We start from the raw sequence: 26,687 nt of genomic DNA on the forward strand, positions 1-26,687 counted from the left end.
TCCTGGCAGATTACTGACGAGTTTGGCCAAACTGCTTAACCTCTCATAGCCTCAGCTTCTGGAACTGTAAAATATAAGTGATGGTTATCTTTTACATAGGACTGTGATAAGGGGAAATGAATTAATGCGTGCATGCCTTTTAAAAAGTGCCAGCCATGTAGAAAGCACAAAACAAGTAACAGCTATTATTATTATGTAAAACACTTCATAGCTAATTTACATGGGTTTCTTCCTAATCAACATATTTATTACGTTAGCTCTACAGCTTTTGCAAAGAATACTGCATCCCTAGTGTAACAGCAAATACCACCAAGGAAAGTGATAAAATCATTTGCCCCTTGGGTTAATGACTCTGATGCACCATTACTTAAGGAGTTTACTGAATCTTGACTACTACTTTTAATACCTGAGATTAAGAGACCAATCCTACATGTTTGGTTTCATCAAGTTAGCACATCCTTCAAGTACTTTCTCTGAGCAAAGCAATGTGCTAAGTGTTGTGACCACAACCAAGATCTAGAAGAAATCCTCTTCTGCAGAAGACAGAAGAAATCCTCCTGTCTGCTTAAAATTGTGTGTCTGTGTGTATATATATATATATACATATATATATAGTCATATAATTATGATACTAACTGTAATTATTTGCTTATAGGTCTGATTCCTCCTGTAATATGAGCTTCTCAAGGACAGCTGGGGTCACTGATTTTCTCTTTTACCTCCAACACCTAGAACAGTGTTTAGAACTCAATAAGGGATAAAAACTGATTCTGGCATAACTCAAGTTGTAGTCTAGCAGAGGAGTTCAATCTTATATGCAAACACATGATTATATGCATGTAATTACAGGAATGTAATACAGACCATGATAATTCCCTCATGAGTAGTAAATGCTATATGGACAATGAGAAGTAGTAGCACTTCTCACAAGACTGAAAAAGCGTTTTTTAATGGAACGCAGAGTATTTGTACTTGTGGTTCAGGAAGATTTGGGTGGGGACAAGTGGAAGATGGGGGCTTCCCAGATGGCACTAGTAGTAAAGAACCTGCCTGTCAATGCAGGAGACTAAGACATGGGTTCGATCCCTGGGTCAGGAAGATCCTCTGGAGGAGGGCGTGGCAACCCACTCCAGTATTGTTGCCTGGAGAATCCCATGGACAGAGGAGTCTGGCAGGCAACAGTCCTTGAGGTCACACAGAGTCAGACACTACTGAAGTGATTCAGCATGTAGGCAGGTGGACGATGTAGGAAAAAAGGGAGTAGGGAAAAAAAAAAAAGAAAAGAACAAGCAAATTCAAGAAAAGATAAACAGATCTGGAGCAAAATTTGCATGTAGAAGACTAGCAGACATTGAGAGTGGAAAGATGGTGAACCACTAGTGGAATGAATGGGATGAGTCACGCCGAGGAGTAAGAATTTTATTTATGATACAATTGAGAATCCTTAAAGGTATCAAACAGTAGAGTACTATAAGATGTGTTTAAAAGTGAAAGTGAAGTCGCTCAGGCGTGTCTGACTCTGCGACCCAGTGGACTGTAGGCCATCAGGCTCCTGCGTCCATGGGATTCTCCAGGCAAGAATACTGGAGTGGGTTGCCATTTCCTTCTCCAGGGGATCTTCCCAACCCAGGGATCGAACCAGGTCTCCTGCATTCCAGGCAGACGCTTTAACCTCTGAGCCACCAGGGAAGCCCATAAGATGTGTTTAACTGCTGATTATTTTAAAAAGTAAAGTTCTAGGATTGCTGGTTCCAGCCAAGATGGAGTAGCCCCATTATAAGTCCTATTGTAAGATACATTTTCCCTCTTACAATGAAAAAAACCTGGACATACCACAACATACAAGCACAGCAATACTGTGAAGTGGGAAGACAACTCATAGGACCTGAGTCGGGAAGCGGAGCCTACATTCACACCTAGCACCAACAAGGTGAAACCAGATGATACCAAACAGGTTACTTGACACTCCACTTCCCCCTCCCCGCCCCCTTCCCTCCCAGTTTCAGCAGGCCCAGCAGGGAAGGGCAGTCCCCACCCCATCCACCATGGTGAGGTCGAGTGAGGAGCATTCCTGGCCCCTCCTCCTCCACTGGTGGACACAGGGCAGAGCTGAGTTTCTGTTGCCACCCTGAGGCAACAAGTGGAGTCAGCACTCTGACTCCTTCCTGGGTGCCAGCTGGCCCAGCAGGAGCTGAGCTTACACTCCCACTTGAAGTCCATGCGGACTGAGGGGGAGCATCCTTCTACCCCATCCATCTGCAGAGAGACCCTGTCAACACTCCATTCTCACTGATGTGGGGCCCAGCAGATAACACATACACTCATCTGGCTCTGGTGCCACACCTCAACAGAGAGAATGGCTGCTAAAAAATAAAATAGTAAAAAGAGGTTCTAGAATCTCATAATATCCAAAATTGTTCAAGAAAAAAAATCACACACTACCCCAAGAACCAGGAAAATCACAACTTGAATGAGAAAAGATGATCAATAAATGCCAACATCAAGATGAATCAGAGGTTGGAATTATCTGACAAGATTTTTTTAACACATTCATAATAAAAATATTTCAATAATTCTTCAATAAGCAATTATGAATTCTCTTGAAACTAACTGAAAAACCAGAAAATCTTGTAAAAAAAAAAAAAGGAATGAAATTAAAATACATGCTACAATGTGGATGAATGGAAAACATATTAAGTAAATTCAGTCAGTCACATATATACACATACTGTATGACATCATTTATATGAAATCTCCAGAGTAGGCAAATCTGTTGAGACAGAAAGTAAATCAATGGTTGCCTGGGGCTGAAGGTGGTGCGGAATAAGAAGTGACTCAGTGGCTACAGGTTCTTTTGGGAGTGATGAAAACTGCACTAAAATTAGATTTGGGTGATGTTTGTGCAATTCTGTAAACACACTAAAAACTACTGAATTGTATACTTTAGATAAGTGAACTTTGTTGCGTAAATTATATCTCAATGTAATATAGATTGAAATTTAAATAATTAAATTTTCTTTTAAAAAGGAATCAAATGTAAGTTATTAAACTAAAAAATAAAGTACAGTAACTAAAAAACTTGCTGGCTGGGCTCGACAAAAGAGTGGAAACAATAGAGGACAGAAATCAGTAAACCTGAAGACAGCTCAGGAGGATTTACTCTGAACAACAGAGAGAAAATAGACTGAAAAAACGAAGAGGGCCTTCGGAACCTGTGAAACAAAAGATTCATCATCAGAGTCTCGGAAAGATCTGAGAGAGACAGTGGGGCTCAAAGAGTATTTTAGGAAATAATGGCTGAATACTTTCCAGATTTTTCAAGGGTAGAAAGAACAGAACTGTCAACCATGAATTCTACACCCAGTGAGGAATGAAAGGGAAATAAAGGCATTTTTTGGACAAAAGAAAACTAACAGAATTTGTTGCTTGCAGACCTACCCTTACAAATTGGCTGACAGGAGGTCTTTAAACAGAAAAAAGAATGATTTTTAAAAAGGAATATTGGACCAAGAGGAAAAAAGAAAGAAAAATGAAAAAGTACATTCATGAGTATACACAATGAACTTCTCATGAGTTTTTAAATTGTGTTTGATGATTTAAATAAAAATCATACACCATCTTATGATCAAGAAAAAGATATTTAAAAGTGGGGACAGAAAAGGGATATATGTGGAATCAGTGTTCACACTTCACTGGAAGTGGTAAAATGCTGAAACAAGTAGATTGTGATGTTATATATGCTTATTGTAATTCCTAGAATAAACACTGTAAAAATTATACAAAGTGATATACTCAAAAACACTAAAATATAGAGAAGAAATCCTAAAAATTATTCAAGTAATCCACAAGAAGGTAAGAAAAGAGAAGCAAATAATAGGAAATAGAGGAGAAAAAAGGAGGGGAAAAAATAGCAGCTTTAATCCCTAAATATATCAACAATTACCTTAAATGTAAATGGTGTAAATACCCCAATTAAAAGACAGGTATTTGCAGATACAAAAATATGATCCAACCAATGTGCTGTCTATTAAGAAACTTCCTTCAAATACAATAACAGTATAAGAGTTGTTGATCAGTCACTAAGTCATGTCTGACCCTTTGTGACCCCAATGACTGCAGCACACCAGGCTCCTCTTTCTTTCACCATCTCCCAAAGTTTTCTCAAATTCATGTCCATTGATTCAGTGTCAGACTTCTAATGATAAAGAATTGAGCTGGGCTTGCCTAGTGGCTTGGTGGTAAAGAATCTGTCTGCTAATGCAGGAGGCACAGGTTCAATCCCTGGTCCAAGAAGATCCCACATGCCCCAGAGCAACGAAGCCAGTGCAGCCCAACTGCTGAAGCTGTGCTCAAAGCTGGGAGCCCCAACTACTGAGCCCATGTGTCACAACTACTGAAGCCTGTGCACCCCAGGGCCCGCGCTCTGCAACAAGAGAAGCCACAGCAACGAGAAGCCTGCACACCCAAAATAGAGAGTAGCCCCCACACTCCGAAATTAGAGGAAAGCCCATGCAGCAGCAAAGATCTAGCACAGCCAGGGGAAAAAAAAAAGAGTGGAACTAAGTAATTTTTGGAATACTATATGCTCATTAAAATTTAACAGAATGGAAAAATGCTTATAACGTCAAGAGTACATTAAATACAAAATCATGCATCATTAGCATATAAGTAAAAACAACTTTTTATATGAATAAACTTTTATTGAATTTTAGATAATTAGAAAGAATAAAGAAATGCAAGATAAATGCTTTTGAAACAACATCTGACAGTATCATCTTTTTGTCATTGGTATTTTCACTTTTCTTTATAAAAATTATAGACATTCATTTATTTAAATTTTTACAAAGTCAAGAACCATCAAATGGAAAATATAAGTAATGCTGAAGTAAATTCAGCTTTTCATCAATATTGGGATGGTTGCAGTGGCTAGGTTCAGAGCTTAGCCCTCTTGGAAAAATAATGTACGCGGCAGCTGTTGGTTTCCATTATTCAAATAAGTCTGAAAACCAGGAGGCCACTTCCTGTGACTGTTCTTGCAGGAAAAGAGGGCAAAAAGCATAGTGGGATGACAGAATGAAAGACAATGACAGGGAAAGAAAAGATAACCTGATCGAATCACAGGGTCAGAATCATAAAAAATTTAGGAAACAAATCTGGGACGAAACCATTTTTGTGTGTTGCTTAAAGTGTGGTTAAGGCGAGACTGTCACCAACACAAGCATGGCCAGGTCTACAGAGCACACAGTGTGGAGAGTCTGCGGATCACCTGGTGGGCTCCCAGGCTGGGTAACTGACCACAGAGAGTCTCTTTACAGTGGTGTAAAACGCATTTGGGCAAAATTGCAACCCTGAGCTGTGACAAGTACAGGGCAGAGCCTCCCAGGAGCATATCTGAAGACAGTCCTTTTGTCTCAGTCTTATCTCTTTTGCAAATCTAATCATTATAGAAACAAACAAACAAAAAACGAGGACAAAGCAACTCCTGCCCTCCCTTTAACAATCTAGAAACCTCCACTTGTCAAACAAGGAAAGTTACCTCCCACAGTACAAAGCGCATGGGGTGCTGCCCTCATTAAGAGCGACCTGGTGTGACAGCAAGGGAGACCTGGACGGCCCTGCTCTGACGGGCTGCCAGGAATTCCTTGCCACACACCTGCATGACCTAGGTCTTTCATGAAGGGGCCTCCTGCCGGGTTCAATCCACATATTTTCAATGAACATGGTGTTAACAGTAGTCTTTACCTTCCTAACCCAAAGCCTCTCACTTATTTTCTTTAAAAAAAAACAACAGTTTTCTTTTTAAAAATATTTTCCCAGGAAAATAAGGAAGTAATTGTCATGGACCTACAACAGACCCCAGAAAAACATAGACAGGCAATAATCTGTCAATATAGCAGTACTCCAAATATGAAATTCATGGTCCAGGAAGAGATAAATAAATAAATATGACGGGGCTTCTCCAAGAAGTTTCTAGTTTTCACCCATTCCTTACTGACTTTTGTTGGTGTAAAAAGTTTTGATTCTATGATACAAGAGCCAGCCCTGTGAAGACCAATACTCGCCATTTATGCCATCTGGCCCCTACAGCGGGAGGGGATGGGGAGGGGCCAGACGATGTACAGGGGTGCTCAGTATGTTTTCTAAAGACACCTATCTTTTTAAATAATTTCATTATTTAAACTCCATGTGGCACTTTATTCTCTTGAAAAATTATTACGTTAGGCGTGAATTAAAAAAACAAGCCCGTCTGGACTGCAGATGGGTTTTCAGTCCTACTCTGCTTTTACACCTCCTTCCTTGGCTTGGCACATCTGTGAGATCCAACTTTCTGAATGGAATCCTGAGACCGCTCTGGTAGGGGAACGTGTCTTCATGCCGGAACATTCCAGTTCGGTTTACAAATCTTAGTGGCCAGGTCACACCACGGCCTCCTTCTCTGTGCTTTTTACTAGGATCATTGTCAGGAAATTGTCCTTCCCAGAGCTCTGCCACCCCACTCTCCCCCTGGAATGAGGGCATCCTTAGCTTTTTTTTCTGCACATTCCCTCCGCCGGCGTCCTATACCAGGGACCCGGCCCGACTCTGGGCTGGCACCATGACAGGGACAGCGCCGATGCGCTCCAGGGTGGCTTGGCTGACGGTGTAGGAGTGTGTGTGCAGTGACGGTACAGGCGGAGGCCGGGCCTTCCTGCTGACGGAACCGTTGCTCCTGGACACAGCCGGCGGTGATGACCCTCTGTTGGCTGTCACTACCAGGGTCTTATGCGGGGCTGGGGCCAGATGGCTGCCATTGGCATAGATGGCTGGTACGCTGGCGTTGCCCGAGTGGAGGGAAAAGGACTGGCGCAAGTCACCGAAGTGGCCGAACGACTCCGTGTTTCTGTGCGCTTTGGGGTTGCTGCTCCAGTAGCGGCTGTTGTAGGTATTGGAAGAGGTCAGTGTGTTGTTCTCCGAGGAGGATATCTCCATGTGAAATGCTTTGGCAGAAGAAGAACATTTGGGTGGAAGATCATCCTCTCTGAAAATGAACAAAAGTAAAGGTGTTGTCAGAATTTACCCAATGTCCACCCTATCCTTCTGCTCAGGACTCTTTCTTCTCATACTCAGGCTAACATGTCTGCAAAATTCACCCCCTCAGGACAGACCACACTCTCAGGAAAGCAAACAAGGCAAGCACCAGGCCTCGGTGCTGATGTTCATTCCCTTTAAGACAATGCTTAAGAAAAATTCTCCCTCAGTGTCTCGGTCTCCAAGAGAAAACAAAGTAGTATCAAATTTTCCGAAGACAATGTCTTCCAATGTAGTGGAAATATATATATATATGCGTGTGTGTGTGTGTGTGTGTGTGTATATACACATAGTGCTCTAAATAGGAAAATAGTCCATGAAGAAATCAACTGAGCTAGCTGCTATAAAATAGCTAAGAAACCATCCTATGGATGTAGCAACTTCAAAAAACTACTAGGCTTGGCTTGATTTGCATTTTGGGGTATTTGAGAAATCACTGTGGTGTGCTGACGAGAGGTTTTTCCCATTAATCTTACACTGGGATGAAATCTGTCCAAACCCTTAAAAATTATAAGAGCCTAAGACAAGTTCTTAAGTTAATCTAAGATACTAACTAATTCACCTAACATTCCTTGAGTACCAGGCATTTTATTAGATGTTTCATATGAAAAAAAAAAAAAAAAGACAGCTCTTCTACCCAAGACAAGGGCCTAAGTCAACTTATGTGAGAATGTGGTGCCTGGATTAGTCTTGGAGCTGATGGAAGAATGTACTGAAGAGATGGATGAAGAGGGATGGGAAGTATGGTCCAGGAAGAGGGTGGGAGCTAAAGGAAAAGCCTCGAGGCACGAGGAAAGACAGAATAGACTGGAGCTGTGTATGTCATTTTTAATAAGGATATTGACATGATGCCATCTAAGCCTGAGTCTGAACCCCCTTATTCCCACAATACACCAAGGGTCACCTTTCTCTCAATATCATTTGACATTCTTTCCTTACGATGTTCACATTCTTGACTCCAATTGTTTTCAACCAAGTCATATTGGTTTGGTCTATCTGTACAGGTGGTGTTCTTTCTTGTTTACGATCTCATCGTTGATAAATGCCAATATTAAATACACGTTCTAAAGTAATTTTTCTACTATGGCGGCCACCTAACCCCACCCCCCCTGAAGCCATGGGAGGAAATGAGGAGATCCTTTTCTCGTGTCCTCCTCACTGGGCACACGCGAGACTAGCCGCTGCTCCCCCTCCGTGATCCAGTAAGTGAAGCTGAGCAGTCAGTCCGAAAGAGTGATGTAACTTACAAGAAATGACCATTTGGCCACTTTAACTGTCTTGGTTAAAGTCATAAGATTAGCAAAGAAACCTTAGCTGCCAAATAGAAATAGAATAGAAACACAGACACTGGATATGCCAATGTCAGGATAAATTATCTGACACACAAACCTTATTTCATTAGGAATTTCTTCTTCCTCCTCCTCTTTATTTTTGCTTCTCCAGTAAAAGAATGCCCCTAAAATTAGTGCAATGCAAAAAATGATAATAACTGCACCAGTGCCAATGGCTCCAGCTATTAGTCCAATGCTCCTGGGCTGGGCTGCAAAATATATTTAAGGTATATTTAAAGAAAAAAAGGAGAGAGAGAGAGAAATAGAATATGCTCATACAACTTCATAAATAGTTAAGACTACCCAAGAATCTTCTTAAAATGCACAAAACTGCCTACAGTACAGCATCCATCTAAAGTTAAATCTTGCTTAACTTTCTGCATCCCCAATGGCTAGGACTAAAACAACAGGCTCACAAACATTTATTGAATGAATAAACAATTAGACAACTCACAGCTGCAGGAGAGTCACCACTGTAGCAGAGCAGGAAAAAGACCATACCTGACTACTTGTCTGTGTGCGTGCACACTAAGTCGCTTCAGTTGTGTCCAACTCTCTACAACCTATGGACTGTGGCCCGCCAGACTACTCTGTCCATGGGATTCTCCAGGCAAGAATACTGGAGGACTGCCATGCCCTCCTCCAGGGGATCTTCCCAACCCAAGGATTGAACCCAGGTCACCTGCACTACAGATGGGTTCTTTATCACTGAGCCACCTGGGAAGCTGACTACCCGGGAAGCTGACTACCTGCCTAACCTGCCCACAATGAACCCAGCAAGCAGTGGGATAACTTAGCACCTCCTCTTAGTCAGATCATTCCCTTTTGCAGCTGGAATTCAAATAACCCAGGATTCTCAACTAGAGAAAAAACGTCTGCACTACTTAGGTATGACCTGGGCACCCAACATTTTAGCAGACATAAGGGATTAGAAGAAAATACAAAAAGGTCTTGCCATGACCAGAAGGTCACTCCAAACTTTTATATGTCTCCAGCGCTACACAATCAGAACTGATTTGATTCTAATGATCCTGAGGAGAAGACATTTTACCATAAAGAACAAGTCCTATTGCTGAAGCTGAAAAGTACACTAATATATTTTGGTAACATTTTCAATAATGATTAAAATCAAAACAATTTCTTTTTTCTCTTCAAATGACCTAAGTACCATTAAGTGAAACTCTTCATTCCCTGGTTTAATGAAGATCTTGGCATTTCGGAACCAGAGTGGACATCGGAATTTCACATACTTACGAGAAATGACCTGGAGATCCAAAAGACAGGTGCTGGTCCCAATGGCGTTAGAAGCCACACACTGGTACAAACCAGACGACAGGGCGCTGATGTTCCGGATAGTGACTGTTCCCTGGACCTGGTCTGTCACAAAAATAACAGTCAAGTGAAGATTTCGGAAAGAAAATAGGAAACCAGAGAAATCAGCAGAAGGCTATAAAAAGAAATGAACAGTGAAGAACTATCAATATCATTTTTCTGGAGAGAGTTTTTGGTTTATGAATGTTAAAGACTAAATCATAAAATAAAGTTAAAGACCTAGAGCTACAGAAAAAAGTGAAATTAGTTGCTCAGTCATGTCCGACTCTTTGCGACCCCATGGACTGTTGCCCACCACCAGACTCCTCTGTCCATGGGATTCTCCAGGCAAGAATAATGGAGTGGGGTGTCATGCCCTCCTCCAGGGGATCTTCCCAATCCAGAGATCGAGCCTAGGTCTCCCACATTGCAGGCAGATTCTTTAACAGCTGAGCCACCAGGAAGAGCTACAGAGGACTGTCCAAAATAAGGGCAGTCTCACAGCCTAATCTGCAAATTAATGTGAGGTCCTAAAGGTGAGCAGCCTTCCTTGAGGAAATGTTGGCTAATGCCCGTTTTAGAGAATCTACAATCATAAATACTGAATTTTAATTCTGAGGAAATGCTGTAATACAAAAATGAAGTTAAACCCATTATACTAATATTTGCTTCATCCTTAATGGAGAAAATATCCACTCTGTGCGTCAAGGTGTAGACTGTTACTCCCTTTCAATAATGATTATAACCATTTTTAGTCCAGCTCCTTCACAAAGTGGACACCAGGACAAGCAAGAGGTTTACTGGAGGCAACGGCAGTAAAGGAAGCAGAGAGGAGCCTGGAGAAAGAAGGGAGCGGCTCTGACTGCAGTGCAGGTCTGACCACCATGAAGGGGAGAAGAAAGAAAGAAGGGGGCATTTCAGACTGCAGCACAAGGTTGCTGAAGCTTCCACCAGGCTGATGGGGAGTCCTGGAGACAAAGTCACCTGTTTCAGGAATCTCACTCCTTGCAGGAACAGGCCTGTATTAGCAGCCCCGCTGAGAATGGTGACTGGCTGGGAGCAGTCCAGGCAAAGCCTGCCTGGGAGGGAAGCAGTGGTGGATGCTGGAGGAAGCCGCTGAGGCTGTCAGTCAGTCATGTTCCCCACAGCAGGAAATCTGAGCCCGGCATTTTCAAGGTGATCACAGTGATATTACAAAGAACTATTTCAGTGTTTCACGTTCCAGTCATTTATCAACATTAGGATAGTTTATTTATTCCTTATAAACAAAATGTAAATGACTTGGTAAAAACCAAAGTTAATAGTTATTACTATGTGCCAAGTACTGGCTAAGCTTTTATACGTTATTATCCTGATCATTACAATCACTCTTAGAGGTATTATTATTATTAATCCTATTGAACAGATAAGGAAACTGAGGCTTCAGAAGAGTAATAAGATTACACAACTGGGCACCAGGAATTACAGCTGGATGGAGGGCTATCTTACCTCTTAGTTCAGGGTTTCACTGCCTCTCTTAGGCAGAACATAACCATCCGTCACCTCATCTCCTCAAAACAGCAGCACATCAGGAAAGGCTCCTGACAGCTTGGTTTCTGGCGCAAAGTCCACACTCCTCGGGCAACACCTAGGGCTCTCGCTACCCAGTGCTGACAACCCTGACATGAAACTAAGATTGAATTACCTAGTTCCTGCTGGCAATCTTCATAGATCAAAGGCAGAAGCAGAGTCATTTAAGAAATAAATATTTATTGAGCACCTTTCTGTGTACCAGGTAATTTCTGAGGATGGGGATACAATGATGAACCAGACAAACGCAGCCCTGTATTTTAATGAGACAAGTAGGCAAGAAATCATAATAAGTGGGGTAAGTGCCATAACCAGAGGATATAGGATGCTGGGGAGCACAGAAGAGGGACATCTCATGATGATGAGCAAATTCTCAAAGATCCCCCAGACAGCAACAGCCCTCAGGGTTATCTCGCTGCATTCTAACATAATACAAAGGGTAGTGTTAACAAGGACTCTGAATCATCAAACACACTCGGAAATTAACATCAGTATACAGGCCAGGAAAAAGAGGGCTTCTTTTGTTTTGTTTTTGCTATTGCTTTTCAGTGGAAGAATGTCAATGATCCAACCCATACTACTATATGGATATTCTTACTAAATGGATATCTTATTTAGACATTTGAATTGTACTGTACACACCCAAATCAATATACCTGGTAGTTATTTGGTTCACACTTGTATGTTATTTCCTTTTCCTTAAGAACACACAATTCTGATGGCTACCAATGTCTGGGCTTTTCAGTGAACTCACTCAGAGAGTTGAGCCGGTCTGGAGGGAAAATGTTTTCTCCTCCTCTGTGTTCTATTTGATTTCCCAGGCTCTCATAAATGTCTCTCCCATGTGTTTCCCAGCACCCTGTATTCTCTGGAACTTACCCCATTTATTATAATTTCTTACCTACTTGTCTCATTAAGATAATGGACTGGGTTTTTCTTGTTTATTACGGTATCACCATCCTCAGAAATTACCCAGCACATGGAAAGGTAAGCAACAAAGAAATAAATGGGCTATCTTCGCTTGAGTGTCTGTTGTGTACCACATGCACTACACTAAGAGTTTTACATGTCTCTCCAAGTTTAGAAACCTTAAGTTTTATACTCTATACTTTTCAAAGGTGACAAAGCTCAGAGAAGCTATGCAATTGGTCCAAGATCGCACAGGACTCAAGTAGCAGCACATAAAATCAGGTCTGTCTGTGTCCAAAGCTCATAATCACCATACCCCGATTTGGCTTTCTAGTAAGGCACTTAATACCATAATATTCTCTGGGGTACATCTATAGGATATTTTCTAACCTTGCGATCAATGTCCCAATGCTGTTAGTCTTAAACTAAGCCATCTGTGTAAATCCATCTTCAATACATTAGCAAATGTCATCATTCAAGAAAACCATAATCTTTGGACCACTAACCACCCCCCCAATTCCACACACTGTATTACTGTCTTCATAAATCCTGAAAGTCTAGAAACTTGATCAGCTCACACCAAACCACTGATTGTGTTGACATTTCCACAGAGAGAATTAGGAAAAAAATTAACAGCTGATCTAAGCAGCCTTCTGGCATGTGGAAAAGGTAAACTGTAAAGATTCATGCTGAAAAAGTTATTTTTAAAAGGTGAAGTCACTGTTTTCCCATTTTTCCCCTTTACCTCTATAGACACCATAAGTGGAGTGATTAAAACAGTGTTTTTCCATGAGGTGGACACACCATGCTGGAGTTAACTTGGAACAGAATCAGGGGATGAGACAGACTCATTACTAAGACAGGACTAGCCGGAAGCAGAAGAGGGCTGTTTCTACGCAGTCAGGGCAACGCAGACATGGGGCACCTCTACCGCCAGCACCAGACTGCTCCACGCCACGGCGCAGGGCCCTTTCTGAAATGAGAGGGGCCAATCCCCCAGTGGGTCACTTCACTTGGCCTGCTCTGACACAGACTAACTTGTTGAAATGAAGTTGTAGAATAAATATCCTTTTGATGTTCTTTCTTTTAAAGAATAGGGGAAGTTCAACAGGGTGGAACTACAATTTGGAAAGCAACAAACTGCATCACACTGCTCCGTTTTAGTTCACAGCAACACTGTATCCCACATAAGATGCTGACCTCAACCAGAAAGCCCTATGGAATTTAGAGAGAAATAAACACAAGCGCACATTTCCACTTCCATCCTTTCTCCTTAGTTCCAGAATCACTTCTCTGCCACCTAGTCAATGGTAAACTGGCTGAGAGTGTGTGTTCTAGACTCAGGGTGGAACCTGTTCTGCCACTGGCTAGCTAGGTGGTCACGGATGTGCCACCTCTTCCTCTGTAGGCTTCCATGAGGACTAAGTGAGATAATGCACAGTGCCTGGGAAGGCTTCTATGTAGGAATTTCCTCTTGGCATGGCTTTACAAATTTATATCTTTTTCTGATTTATGAGGAAAATCAGTCAAGAAATTGGGAAAATGCTAAATGTCTCAAAATTCCAATAAATATTAATACTCAGGATTTGAGGTTGAGAGATCAGACTTAACAAAATCAGATTATTCAATATGTTATATGATTTATGCATTTTTAAAATAATAAGTGACCATAATAATTGAGTCATTTCTTACATAAAATTCAGAATTATTCTACACAAAAAATAATGAATACATGGCTTATTATTTGCACAACATATGATATATATTATGACATATCTCAAAATTCTCCAAGCCAGGCTTCAGCAATATGTGAACCATGAACTTCCTGATGTTCAGGCTGGTTTTAGAAAAGGCAGAGGAACCAGAGATCAAATTGCCAACATCTGCTGGATCATAGAAAAAGCAAGAGAGTTCCAGAAAAACATCTATTTCTGCTTTATTGACTATGCCAAAGCCTTTGACTGTGTGCATCACAATAAACTGTGGAAAATTCTGAAAGAGATGGGAATACCAGACCACCTGACCTGCCTCTTGAGAAATCTGTATGCAGGTCAGGAAGCAACAGTTGGAACTGGACATGGAACAACAGACTGGTTCCAAATAGGAAAAGGAGTTCGTCAAGGCTGTATATTGTCACCCTGTTTATTTAACTTATATGCAGAGTACATCATGAGAAATGCTGGGCTGGAGGAAGCACAAGCTGGAATCAAGATTGCCGGGAGAAATATCAATAACCTCAGATATGCAGATGACACCACCCTTACGGCAGAAAGTGAAGAGGAACTCAAAAGCCTCTTGATGAAAGTGAAAGTGGAGAGTGAAAAAGTTGGCTTAAAGCTCAACTTTCAGAAAACGAAGATCATGGCATCCGGTCCCACCACTTCATGGGAAATAGATGGGGAAACAGTGGAAACAGTGTCAGACTTTATTTTTCTGTGCTCCAAAATCACTACAGATGGTGACTGCAGCCATGAAATTAAAAGACGCTTACTCCTTGGAAGGAAAATTATGTCCAACCTAGACAGCATATTCAAAAGCAGAGACATTACTTTGCCAACAAAGGTTCGTCTAGTCAAGGCTATAGTTTTTCCTGTGGTCATATATGGATGTGAGAGTTGGACTGTGAAGAAGGCTGAGCACCGAAGAATTGATGCTTTTGAACTGTGGTGTTGGAGAAGACTCTTGAGAGTCCCTTGGACTGCAAGGAGATCCAACCAGTCCATTCTGAAGCAGATCAGCCCTGGGATTTCTTTGGAAGGAATGATGCTAAAGCTGAAACTCCAGTACTTGGGCCACCTCATGCGAAGAGTTGACTCACTGGAAAAGACTCTGATGCTGGGAGGGATTAGGGGCAGGAGGAGAAGGGGATGACAGAGAATGAGATGGCTGGATGGCATCGCTGACTCGATGGATGTGAGTCTGAGTGAACTTCGGGAGTTGGTGATGGACAGGGAGGCCTGGCGTGCTGCGATTCATGGTGTTGCAAAGAGTCGGACACGACTGAGCGACTGATCTGATCTGATATATTTTAATAATATGTAAAAAGTTATTTCAATTAAATGCAAATGTTTGATAATAAGAAGTAATAAAAATGGGAATATTAACACAAAATAAAACCTATTTAAAAATCCAAAGATAATATTACAATAAGAATGGGAATATTAACACAAAATAAAACCTATTTAAAAATCCAAAGATAATATGACAAACACTTAATATTTAAACTCTGTCATTCTTTTTTTTTGTTTTTTGTTTTCTTTTTTTTCCTTAATTTTATTTTTAAACTTTACAATATTGTATTAGTTTTGCCAAATATCGAAATGAATCCGCCACAGGTATACATGTGTTCCCCATCCTGAACCCTCCTCCCTCCTCCCTCCCCATACCATCCCTCTGGGTCGTCCCAGTGCACCAGCCCCAAGCATCCAGTATCGTGCATCGTACCTGGACTGGCAACTCGTTTCATACATGATATTATATGTTTCAATGCCATTCTCCCAAATCTTCCCACCCTCTCCCTCTCCAACAGAGTCCATAAGACTGTTCTATACATCACTGTCTCTTTTGCTGTGTCGTACACAGGGTTATTGTTACCATCTTTCTAAATTCCATATATATATGTTAGTATACTGTATTGGTGTTTTTCTTTCTGGCTTACTTCACTCTGTATAATAGGTTCCAGTTTCATCCACCTCATTAGAACTGATTCAAATGTATTCTTTTTAATGGCTGAGTAATACTCCATTGTGTATATGTACCACTGCTTTCTTATCCATTCCTCTGCTGATGGGCATCTAGGTTGCCTCCATGTCCTGGCTATTATAAACAGTGCTGCGATGAACATTGGGGTACATGTGTCTCTTTCCCTTCTGGTTTCCTCAGTGTGTATGCCCAGCAGTGGGATTGCTGGATCATAAGGCAGTTCTATTTCCAGTTTTTTAAGGAATCTCCACACTGTTCTCCATAGTGGCTGTACTAGTTTGCATTCCCACCAATAGTGTAAGGGGATTCTCTTTTCTCCACACCCTCTCCAGCATTTACTGCTTGTAGACTTTTGGATCGCAGCCATTCTGACTGGTGTGAAATGGTACCTCATAGTGGTTTTGATTTGCATTTCTCTGATAATGAGTGATGTTGAGCATCTTTTCATGTGTTTGTCAGCCATCTGTATGTCTTCTTTGGAGAAATGTCTATTTAGTTCTTTGGCCCATTTTTTGATTGGGTCATTTATTTTTCTGGAGTTGAGCTGTAGGAGTTGCTTGTATGTTTTTGAGATTAGTTGTTTGTCAGTTGCTTCATTTGCTATTATTTTCTCCCATTCTGAAGGCTGCCTTTTCACCTTGCTAATAGTTTAAGTTTAATTAGGTCCCATTTGTTTATTTTTGCTTTTATTTCCAATATTCTGGGAGGTGGGTCATAGAGGATCCTGCTGTGATGTATGTCAGAGAGTTAAACTCTGTCATTCTAAAAGAAAATTTAAAAACATGATACAGCATTAAGTATCCAACAGCCTTGATCTTTGTTTCATGCCAAATTTTTCAGACATAGAAAATTTTATTTCCTTTTTGTGTTGATGTTGGTTGAATTAAGATGGAGATGGAAAAGGGAAACAGCAAAAAATTACACAGTAGGACTGTGGATCTGTCAGTTATGTCTTCTTTTTTTCAACCTAGCCTGGGCCTCTGTTGTTTATAAGTTGTTAAATTTCACTGCTTCTCTATGCTTAATATGCACTTTTGTGTTAACTGTTACTGGCTATTTAACTGGTTTCTTTGCTGTTCATCTAAAGCATGGGGCAGGCTCCTGCCTCAGGGACTTCATTCACCTGGCTGTTCCTTCTACCCAGAATGCTCTCCAGCCCCGATATTCACATGCCTAATTCCTTTAACATCTTCCAATCTTTGCTAGAATATGATCTTCTCTAGGAGGCTTACCCTAAGAATCTTTTTCAAATTTCAGCTCCTCATGCCTTAGCTAATCCATTTTACATTCACCTATTTTTCCCCTAATGAATTTATCACCTTGTAACAGTCTCTGCAAGTTACTGATTTATTATGTTCAATCTCCCTCCATTAGAATTCAAGCTCTATAAGGGGAAGGATTTATGTTCACTGACGTGTTTCTAGCACCTAGAAGAGTGCTGGAAACTAGTAGGTGCCCAACAAGCATATGTTAAATTAACAAATGAATTCAGAGCAAAAATGAAAAAATAGGTATACAAGACTATACTTGAGTGAAAAAGCTAGTGGGAAACTCAACATTCAAAAAACTAAGATCATGGCACCCAGTCCCATGGTACCCAGTCTATTTCATGGTAAACAGAAGGGGGAAAAGTAGAAGCAATGACAGATTTTATTTCCTAGGCTCCAAAATCAGTGCGGATGGTGGCTACAGCCATGAAATTAAAAGACACTTGCTCCTTGGAAGGAAAGCTATGACAAACCTAGACAGTGCATTAAAAAGCAGAGATAACAGTTTGCTGATAAAGGTCCATATAGTCAAAGCTATGGTTTTTCCAGTAGTCATGTACAGATATGAGAGGTGGACCATAAAGAAGGCTGAGCACCAAAGAATCGATGCTCTTGAACTGTGGTTCTGGAGAAGAGTCTTGAGACTCCCCTGGACTGCAAGGAGATTAAACCAGTCAAATCTAAAGGAAATCAACCCTGAATATTCATTGGAAGGACTGATGCTGAAGCTCCAATATTTTGGACACCTAATGAGAAGAATCGACTCATTGGAAAAGATCCTGATGCTGGGAAAGATCGAAGGCAAAAGGGGAAGCAGGTGGCAGAGGATGAGATGGTTGGATGGCATCATTGACTCAATGGACATGAATCTGAGAAAACTCCAAGAGAGAGTAAAGGACAGGGAAGCCTGGTGTGCTGTGCAGTCCATGAGGTGGCAAAGAATCAGACAAGACTTAGAGACTGAACAACAACAACATACAAAAGTATAAATAAAATCAAAAGTTTGGTTTAGGTAGGATTGATTAAAAACATAAAGATGAAAAGGAGCAACAGAATTAGGAATGAAAAGGGGAACATATATGCAGAGTTTTAAAATTCATGAGGGAGTAATAATAATGATAATATAAATGCTAGTATTTATTAAGTGCTTATACATGCCAGATGTTGTGCTAAACATTTTACATGTGCTATCATTTAATCTTTATTTCACCCTGTGAGGTAGTTACTATCATTGTCTCCATTTTACACAGAAGAAGACCAAGGCTGTCACACAGCCAGTGGTTCCTGGAGCTGTGATTCCAAACCACATTCTCTTGACTCCAAAACCTGCACTCTTACATACACATTTGTGTTTTCACATGGAGAATACAACTTGATGCTACTATGCATAAGCATAGACAAAAGAGACATTTTATAGAAAAATAAAGATATAGAAAATCTTAATAAACCTACTACATTAGAGAAACTAAATCAGTAGTCAAAGAGCTATCAAAAAAAACCCCAACAACAAGGCAAAGCTTTGACAAGCAAATTCTACAAAATCATCCAATAACCTAAGTTTTCTTATCCATACTGTTTCAGAGCATGGAAAAATGAGGAAGGGCTACCCAACTCAATGTATGAGGGTTTACTATACTCTGATACTACAACTCAAGCAAGGATAATAGAAGACAGAAAAATATGGGCCGTTCTCACTTATGATCACAGATGATCAAGTTTTATTAAACTTGATGAGATGTTCTATTAAACAGATGAGAAAGGTCTATTAAAATATAAGCATACCAAATATTAGTAATTTATTTTAAAATAATGACAAATAGAATTTATTCCAAAAGAGGAGGGTGGTTTAAAGTTTGGAAATATATTAATGCAGTTCACTTATTGACACTGGGGGTGTATAATTCTTTATTGTGGAGGCTGACCTGTGCCTCACAATGCTCAGCAGCATCCCTGGCCTCTACCCACTGGCTGCCAGTAGCATCTTCCTCCCAGCTGTGACAACTGAAAGTGTCTCCAGACATCGCCAAGTGAAACTGTCCCTGGATCAGAACCACTGATGCAGAGGCTGATGTACTGTCTCAATGGGACCTGGGCCAACTGTACAGGCCTAATGGAATGAGGGCCAAACTGATGCATTTTGCTTCAAATAATATCCATCAAACATAGTTTTCACTCCTTTTAGAATTCAAAGTATTTATATGCCAAAAGGACAATACTAAATCCACTTTGTAATTCTTCTGTATAAAAACAAACTGCATCTCCAAAGAATGCTGGTTCTAAATTTATTCAGTCTTTAGCATCCACATATAAACTATACGAAAACAACTTTTTGGTAACTTTTATTGTGGCATAACTTTTAGTTTACAGAAAATTGAAAGAATACTACCAGGAATTCTTGTGTCTCATATATCATCTACTCAGACTTAACAGTTATTTATATTTTGTCCTATTTGGTTATTATTTCCTCAGTACTTACAGAAATATCTTCCTGGACCATGTAAGAGCAAGTAGAAGACACTACACCTTTTTACCACTAAGTACTTAGTATTTCCTAAGGACAAAGACATTACATAATCACAGTACAAGTATCAAAGTCAAGAAATTATATATTGCTACAACAGTATTATCTCATGCAGTTTAAACTCAGATTTTGTCAACTGCCCAGTAACATCCTTTAATAGCTGTTTCTTCCCCTGTCTAGTTTGTAATCTAGGATTCGGTATTACACTTAGTTGTTTTAACTCTTTGGTCTCTTTATTAACTTTGTATTTTGTACTGGGGTATAGCCAATTAACAATGTGATAGTTTCAGGGGAACAGCAAAGGGACTCAGCCATACATATACATGTACCCATTCTCCCCCAAACTCCCCTCCCATCCAGGCTGCCACATAACATTGAGCAGAGTTCCCTGTGCTGTACAGTAGGGCCTTGTTGGTTACCCACTTACATACAGCAGTGTGCACCCGTCCATCCCAAACTCCCCAACTATCCCTTCCCCCACCCCCCTCGCCCCCACCTAGCAACCATTAAGTTTGTTCTCTGACTCCTCAGTCTCTTTAAGTCTAGGACAGTTTGCCTGTCTTCATTCCCTGCTGGATATTTCCTTGTGATTGGACTCAGGTGATGTGTTTTGACAGAAACACTGAAGCAATGATGCTGTGTCCTTCTCAGACCAGAAGACATGAGGCATCCAACAGCAGTTTGTCACAACACTGCTTGTGTGGTTACAGTGGTGTCCACCAGGCCTCTCTACTATAAAGTTCCTATTTACTCTTTGTGATTAGTAAGTTATTTGTGGGAAAATACTTTGGAACTAGTAAACATGTTTCTCATCAAACAACAGCTCCTATTTTGACACTGGGGATGATTTTCTGTCATTCCTTCTACCAACATTGGTAGCCATTCTAATATAAGAAAATGCTCTTCTTTCTTCCCCATTTATTTATGTCTATCAGCAGGGATTCAGGGATTCTCACTGTATGCAGTGGATTACATTATTATTTCAATGTTCACACTGTCCCAGCTTTGTCCTAGAAGGAGCTCCTTCAAGCTAGCCCCTATACATGGTCAATTCTAATCCCCAAATATTATGCCCTGTCACTACTCAGACTTCTGGGGTGCCCTCTTCTGGAGTCAGTTACTCTTTTCTCAGGAATGCATACTGAATTTATATTAAGCAAATGTATACACATTAGTAAGTTAAATCTTCTAAAAGAATTCTAAGTTATTTTGGGATTATATGCTATTTTGTCTACTGCATTAATGCAGATATTAAGAGGTAAATTTAATTAAAAATCAGACTCATTTAATGTGTATTATTATAATAGATTATTATAATAGATGAAGTTAAGTCTGATAACCAATCCAGAGTTGGAATTATAAGACACATGCTGTCATCTTTGGCATTCATGTTCACTTTCACAGCTCAAGTACCAAAGAATATGTAAGTTGCAAAGAATATATCAAGACATTTGACTAATATCTATTTATTCAGAAACAAGTAGGTATGGAAGGCTCTTTCTACAGATACTCACAAGTTACATACAACCATTTTTAAACTTTCATTTGTAATTCCAAACTCAGCCCAATATTTCAAAGAAATGTTATAAATCATTAGAATCTTAATGCTGATACAGAGGTGTTGGAGATGATATTGTTAAATCCCTTTATTTTACAAAAAGACAACACACACACAAAAAGGATAACACAGGCCCAAAGAGGTGAACTGTTGTAGAAATAGTTACTGGAAAATCTAGGACTTGAATATAGTTTTCAGGATTTAAAGACAAGAGCTATTCTAAACATGCCACTTACAACATTAAGATTAATAGATCAGTCCACACACACACACACAAAAAAGCTATTCAGCCTCACAGTATGGTTAAAACATCTAGCAATAAACAATCAGTAGGGAACAACAGCATTGCAGTAATCATTATTAGAATAACCCAGAAGTTATTATGGTGAAAAAATACTTTTTAAAATAATACTGGGATAGGTTAATTAAAAAGTGATAGGAAGATCCATTAATAATTTCTGTGGGGATTCTTAAAGGAAACTGAAAAGCTCTTAAGAGGCTGGTGATCTTGGTTCTTTAATGTCCAACTTCACCATAGAACTTAGGACTTTTCTTCCCATGACGAGTATACACCATCAATATGATTCAAACTTATCAAGCATAACTAAGGTTGTTTGGGACCTCTCCATTAACTGTCAGCTCCTTAAGTTAAGATCTGTAAATCTTCCCTGAGAATGCTAGAAGAGATATGATCTGTTTTAGAGGTGATGTAACACACAAGATAGCAAAAATTTATTTCCTTGAAACAGAAATTATATGTATAATTCTAGAATTTCCCTCATTTCATAAATTTTCCTCAGTTTTCAAGGGTGTTCCCTTTAATATCAAACCTAAGCAGCTGGATTTACATGCAGAAAGCCCTTGATGATACTCATGTCTCCTCCATCTTTACCTGTCTGCTGTGATCAACTCCTGGATCTACCATGATCTGAGGCCTTTTCCTGCTCTCTTTCCCATCTTCCTCCTCTAATTAGACTTGAGGCTGAAAAGGATGATTAACCCCCTCACGACTATGTGGATGTTTCTCATACTAACATAGGCAATCATTTCTTAAGTAGGAAGTAAATTCTCAGTTACAAACTTCAAGGATTATTTTACAGTTAGCAATTCAAAGAAACTACCAATTAGCTATTTTAAATCTTCGCTACAAAGAAACAGAATTTCCATATATAGTTACCACTGGATAAGATACATTTCATAAAGTCAGCAATGAGAAGATGAAAGAAAATATTTTTATAATCTTTAAAGCTGAAAACACAAAACAATCCTGATAGCTTTTCAGCAGTTACAAATACAGTGTGTTCTTTTTCAAAATCTATTAAAGTTAATTACTTTGTGAATCACCTGAGAATTGAAATTTTTCCATGATAATGAATTAAATAAACAAAGCAACACCATACATACCCTGAGTGGCTGTTGGAGGTAGTTTGAGGGTATTGTCTAACTTCTCCCAAAGGTAAGTTGGTCGAGGAATGCCTTCCTCTGAGCTACAGAGCAGGATGACATCGCTGCCGATATCCTGTGACCCTTGGATTTGGCAGTGTGGGGCAGAAGGGGGAACTGTAACAGGAAGAGTAAGTAACAGACGATACATTTACCATGAGCCAGAGGATGACAGCAGAGACATCAACATTCAGCACACTGGAACCTCAGATAGCACTGCTGGGGAACACATATCAGAAGACCACCTCATGAGCAAAGCCAGTGAACACTGTACTATTCACAGGACTTGGTCACGAGTGCAGGGCCGACAACTTCGGCTGGCAGGGAGCAAATATGTAAAAAAGGCAACAGAGTCTGATTATATTTTCAAGATACCCTATGGTTTTAGTTTCACTGTTTTTTTCCTCCAAAGATCTGTACTCAAATGATTTTTAAAATCCTTCTGTCAACGTATTGCTTTTAAAAGAATTACTGAATTCACACAAGTTCACAGCGGCATTATTCACAATAGCTAAAAGGTGGAAATAACCCAAGTGTCTATAGATGGATGGATGAACAAAATATAGTATGGGCATACAATGGAATATTTAGCCTTGATAAGTAAGGAAATTCTGACACAAGCTACAACATGGATGAAGCTAGAGAATGTTAAGTGAAAAAATTCAGTTATAAAAAGACAAATAATGTATGACTCAACTTATATGTGGTCCCTGCTGCTGCTGCTAAGTCACTTCAGTCGTGTCCGACTGTGTGTGACCCCATAGACGGCAGCCCACCAGGCTCCCCCGTCCCTGGGATTCTCCAGGCAAGAACACTGGAGTGGGTTGCCATTTCCTTCTCCAATGCAAGTGAAAAGTGAAAGGGAAGTCGCTCAGTCGTGTCTGACTCTAGCAACCCCATGGACTGCAGTCTACCAGGCTCCTCCATCCATGGGATTTTCCAGGCAAGAGTACTGGAGTGGGGTGTCATTGCCTTCTCCGATATGTGGTCCCTAGGGTACTGAAATTCACAGAAAAAGAAAACAGAACAGTGATTTCCAGCAGCTGAGGGGACGGAAAAATGTCATTTAATGGGCAGAGTTTTATCTTTGCAAGTTGAAGAAAGTTGTGGAGATTAGTCCAAACATCACTGAATTGCTCAATAAAAAACTGGCTAAGATGGTAAATTTTTGTTATATTTTACCACAATTAAACTTTTTTAGTTGATGAAAGAACCCATTTGTAAAGAAGATATTTCAAGGACAGTCCGGAGCATCCACCTTCTCTAAGCACTTCTGTCTCCCCAAGTGAGCTCAATGTAGCCACTTCTACCACAAATACCCATTTACTCTGGGATTCCCTGGCACATGCTCCCCCTTTTCCCTTCCACGGCTGAGTTACTCAGGGATACCAGGGTTGGCGGTTCTTGTCGTTTTCCTTCTTCAGACGAGAAAATGCTATAGCTCCCGTACCTTGTTCTCACAGTCTTCAAACTATCATTTGCTCAAATATATTAAACTTACACAGACTTTAAAACACTCATGTACTAAATACAGAATACTGTTGGGATTTAACATTATTTTGATATTCACACATATAGTGTAGATAATGAGCTTCCCACATGATTCAGGTCACCTTCAAGTAATTATTTTGGGTTTCCTCTCGTAGCGTCACAGTGGCAGTGCTAAGTCAGTAAATTGAGGTTGGTTTATCCATTACAGCAGTTAAGATCCCCTGAGATTTTTCAGTCTTTCTACCTGTACCCTTTCAGTGTTTTCTCTCCCCCCACCCATTTTCTCTCCTGGTTCCTCTGTATAGAGCATTCATTTTCTACGCATTCATTCATTTTTTTCAGGGTTGAACACATTTATTGAAAAGTCACTAGCATTACAAGTGCATCACCCACTTATATTTAAACTCTACTGCACACAATACCTAATATGAGAGTCCAAGCCATGGGCTTAGTTTATATTTTTATTTGCTTGCTTTTTTTACTATAAACTACCACCTTCTTCCTTTAGTGTTCTTTCTTGGAAAAGTTTGTGTTTCACATCCTTTGTGTCCTTGTCTTTCTTAATGATAATAAAATGTCCATGTGTTACTATCAAGTAGCAGATATACTTGAACCTCACTGTGACTCCCCCTACTATAGAACAGAAGTTGGTATAAAGTCAGTGTGTCTGGTTTCGTTAGTAGAGTTAACTGTGTTCTTAACTAGAGTTAAGACCAATGTTAAGGTGCTTTTAGCCAAGAGTAGCTGGCAGGGTAAGTGGGTATTGTTCCTTGAAATATCTTCTTTACAAATGGGCTCTTTCATCAACTAAAAAATTTTAATTATGGTAAAATATAACAAAAATTTACCATCTTAGCCAGTTTTTAATTGAGCAATTCAGTGATGTTTGGGCTCCTCTGTTCATGGGATTTACCAAACAAGAATACTGGAGTGAGTAGCCATGTCCTTCTCCAGGGGATCTTCCCGACCCAAGGATCAAACCTGGGTCTCCTGCATTGCAGGCAGATTCCTTACCGACTGAGCCACTAGGGAAGCCCACACAACCTTGGAAAAGGCTCTAAATCTATTTGGTCTCAGTATTAAGACTGAGTTGATCATATAATTTATCATTCAAACAATGATATTTTTGAAAGCAAAAGGAGGTATTATCAAAATTCTGCCAGAACAAGAGTTGAAGCTTAGAAGAGTCGTGGGCCTATTTAGCATCACATAAACAGCAAGTGGTAGCAAATTTATTCTCATGTGTGCGAAGCTCCCTGCTCCCTACACATTATCAAACATTCATGATTTAATTTGCATCCAACAATGTCTTATTCTATAAAAGCTTGGGCTTCCCAGGTAGCACTAATGGTAAAGAACCCGCCTGCCAATGCAGGAGATTCAGGAGACACGGGTTCAATCCCTGGGTTGGGAATATCAAATGGAGGAGGGCATGGTAACCAACTCCAGTATTCTTGCCTGAAGAATCCCACGGGTAGAGGAGCCTGGTGCCACAGTCCACAGGGTCGCAAAGAGTCGGACATGACTAAAGTGACTGGGCACACACATAAAAGCTTAGGAAAAGTGAGGGGCTACTTTTGATGGTATTTTTACTGCCTTTCTCCACCTTCAGGAAAAGTCATTTAAGAAGTAAGCTTTTGAGAACCACCTGAAATGGAGTAACGGGTGCAGAAACTATATGAAGAAGCACAGAGAAGCAGAGTCCAGATGTGGCTACAAAGAGAGAGGACAGGAAAAAGACACAGCAGTCAGAGTGTGCAGAAGAAATGGCAGAAGTAAATGTGCTTGGGAGTAAATTTGTAAGTAAAGCCAAAGTACCTGGAACATGTCCTGTCACTCACCTAAAACTGTGAGACCAGTGACCCCAATATTCCTGCCACCTCTATCTGGAAGGTTGTTAACCAAACACTGGTAGGTGCCTGTATCTGACAGCTGAGTGTTGTTAATGAAGATGGAGACATTGGTGGCTGGCATGGTGCCTGTAAATCCTACCCGCCCATGGAACCGGGGGGCACCGTCAAACATCTGTCCACCTTGATAGAGAATGACCTGCAAAGGAAAGCAAAAGAAATCATCTGGCCAATGCATCTCCTTTTAGACACATAACAGTAACTATACAGTAAAGAGCAGACTATACCAAACATTGCAAAATTTTATTTCTAATCTTAGAGTTGTCACCAACGTTTTACTACAGCACCTATCTGTAAGTATCCAGGGGTTTTAAATTCCTACATACCAAAGTGGAACAACACTGTATCCTTACCTAACTCATCAGAATATATAAAGTGCATTTTATGATACCTTACTATTGGTCCATAAATATTTTTACCAGTTCAAAAAATTAATTGCACAATAAAAAGTTAAACTAGCACTGACAGTCTCATGCTTACTAGGTCACAAAATGATAAGATCAAGTTATAGACTGAGTATAAATGAATGTCAAAAAAGGGAAGAAGAGTTACAATCCATGACTGCTTTTCTTACATCAATTTATTTATTAAAGTCAACTATTCATG

General features: G+C 40.1%; 1 protein-coding gene across 3 annotated transcripts in view; it reads right to left on the reverse strand.

Annotated features, from left to right (window-relative positions):
* Positions 1-4,705: 4,705 nt before the first annotated feature.
* Positions 4,706-26,687, reverse strand: part of IGSF11 (immunoglobulin superfamily member 11) — a 144,858-nt gene continuing 122,876 nt past the window's right edge. The window contains exons 3-7 of one of the 3 annotated variants that reach the window (XM_070788438.1): positions 26,013-26,220; positions 22,642-22,797; positions 9,654-9,776; positions 8,458-8,608; positions 4,706-7,018 (exon numbers count right to left, since the gene is read on the reverse strand). In XM_070788438.1, coding sequence (XP_070644539.1) covers positions 6,559-7,018; positions 8,458-8,608; positions 9,654-9,776; positions 22,642-22,797; positions 26,013-26,196 — 1,074 coding nt within the window. In that variant the 5' untranslated portion in view covers positions 26,197-26,220 and the 3' untranslated portion in view covers positions 4,706-6,558. The remainder of the gene's footprint in view (positions 7,019-8,457; positions 8,609-9,653; positions 9,777-22,641; positions 22,798-26,012; positions 26,221-26,687) is intronic. The other 2 variants (XM_070788429.1, XM_070788433.1) reach the window with 2 other exon arrangements.

The sequence above is a fragment of the Bos indicus genome, chromosome 1 (assembly GCF_029378745.1).
Source record: "Bos indicus isolate NIAB-ARS_2022 breed Sahiwal x Tharparkar chromosome 1, NIAB-ARS_B.indTharparkar_mat_pri_1.0, whole genome shotgun sequence".
Lineage (NCBI taxonomy): Eukaryota > Metazoa > Chordata > Mammalia > Artiodactyla > Bovidae > Bos > Bos indicus.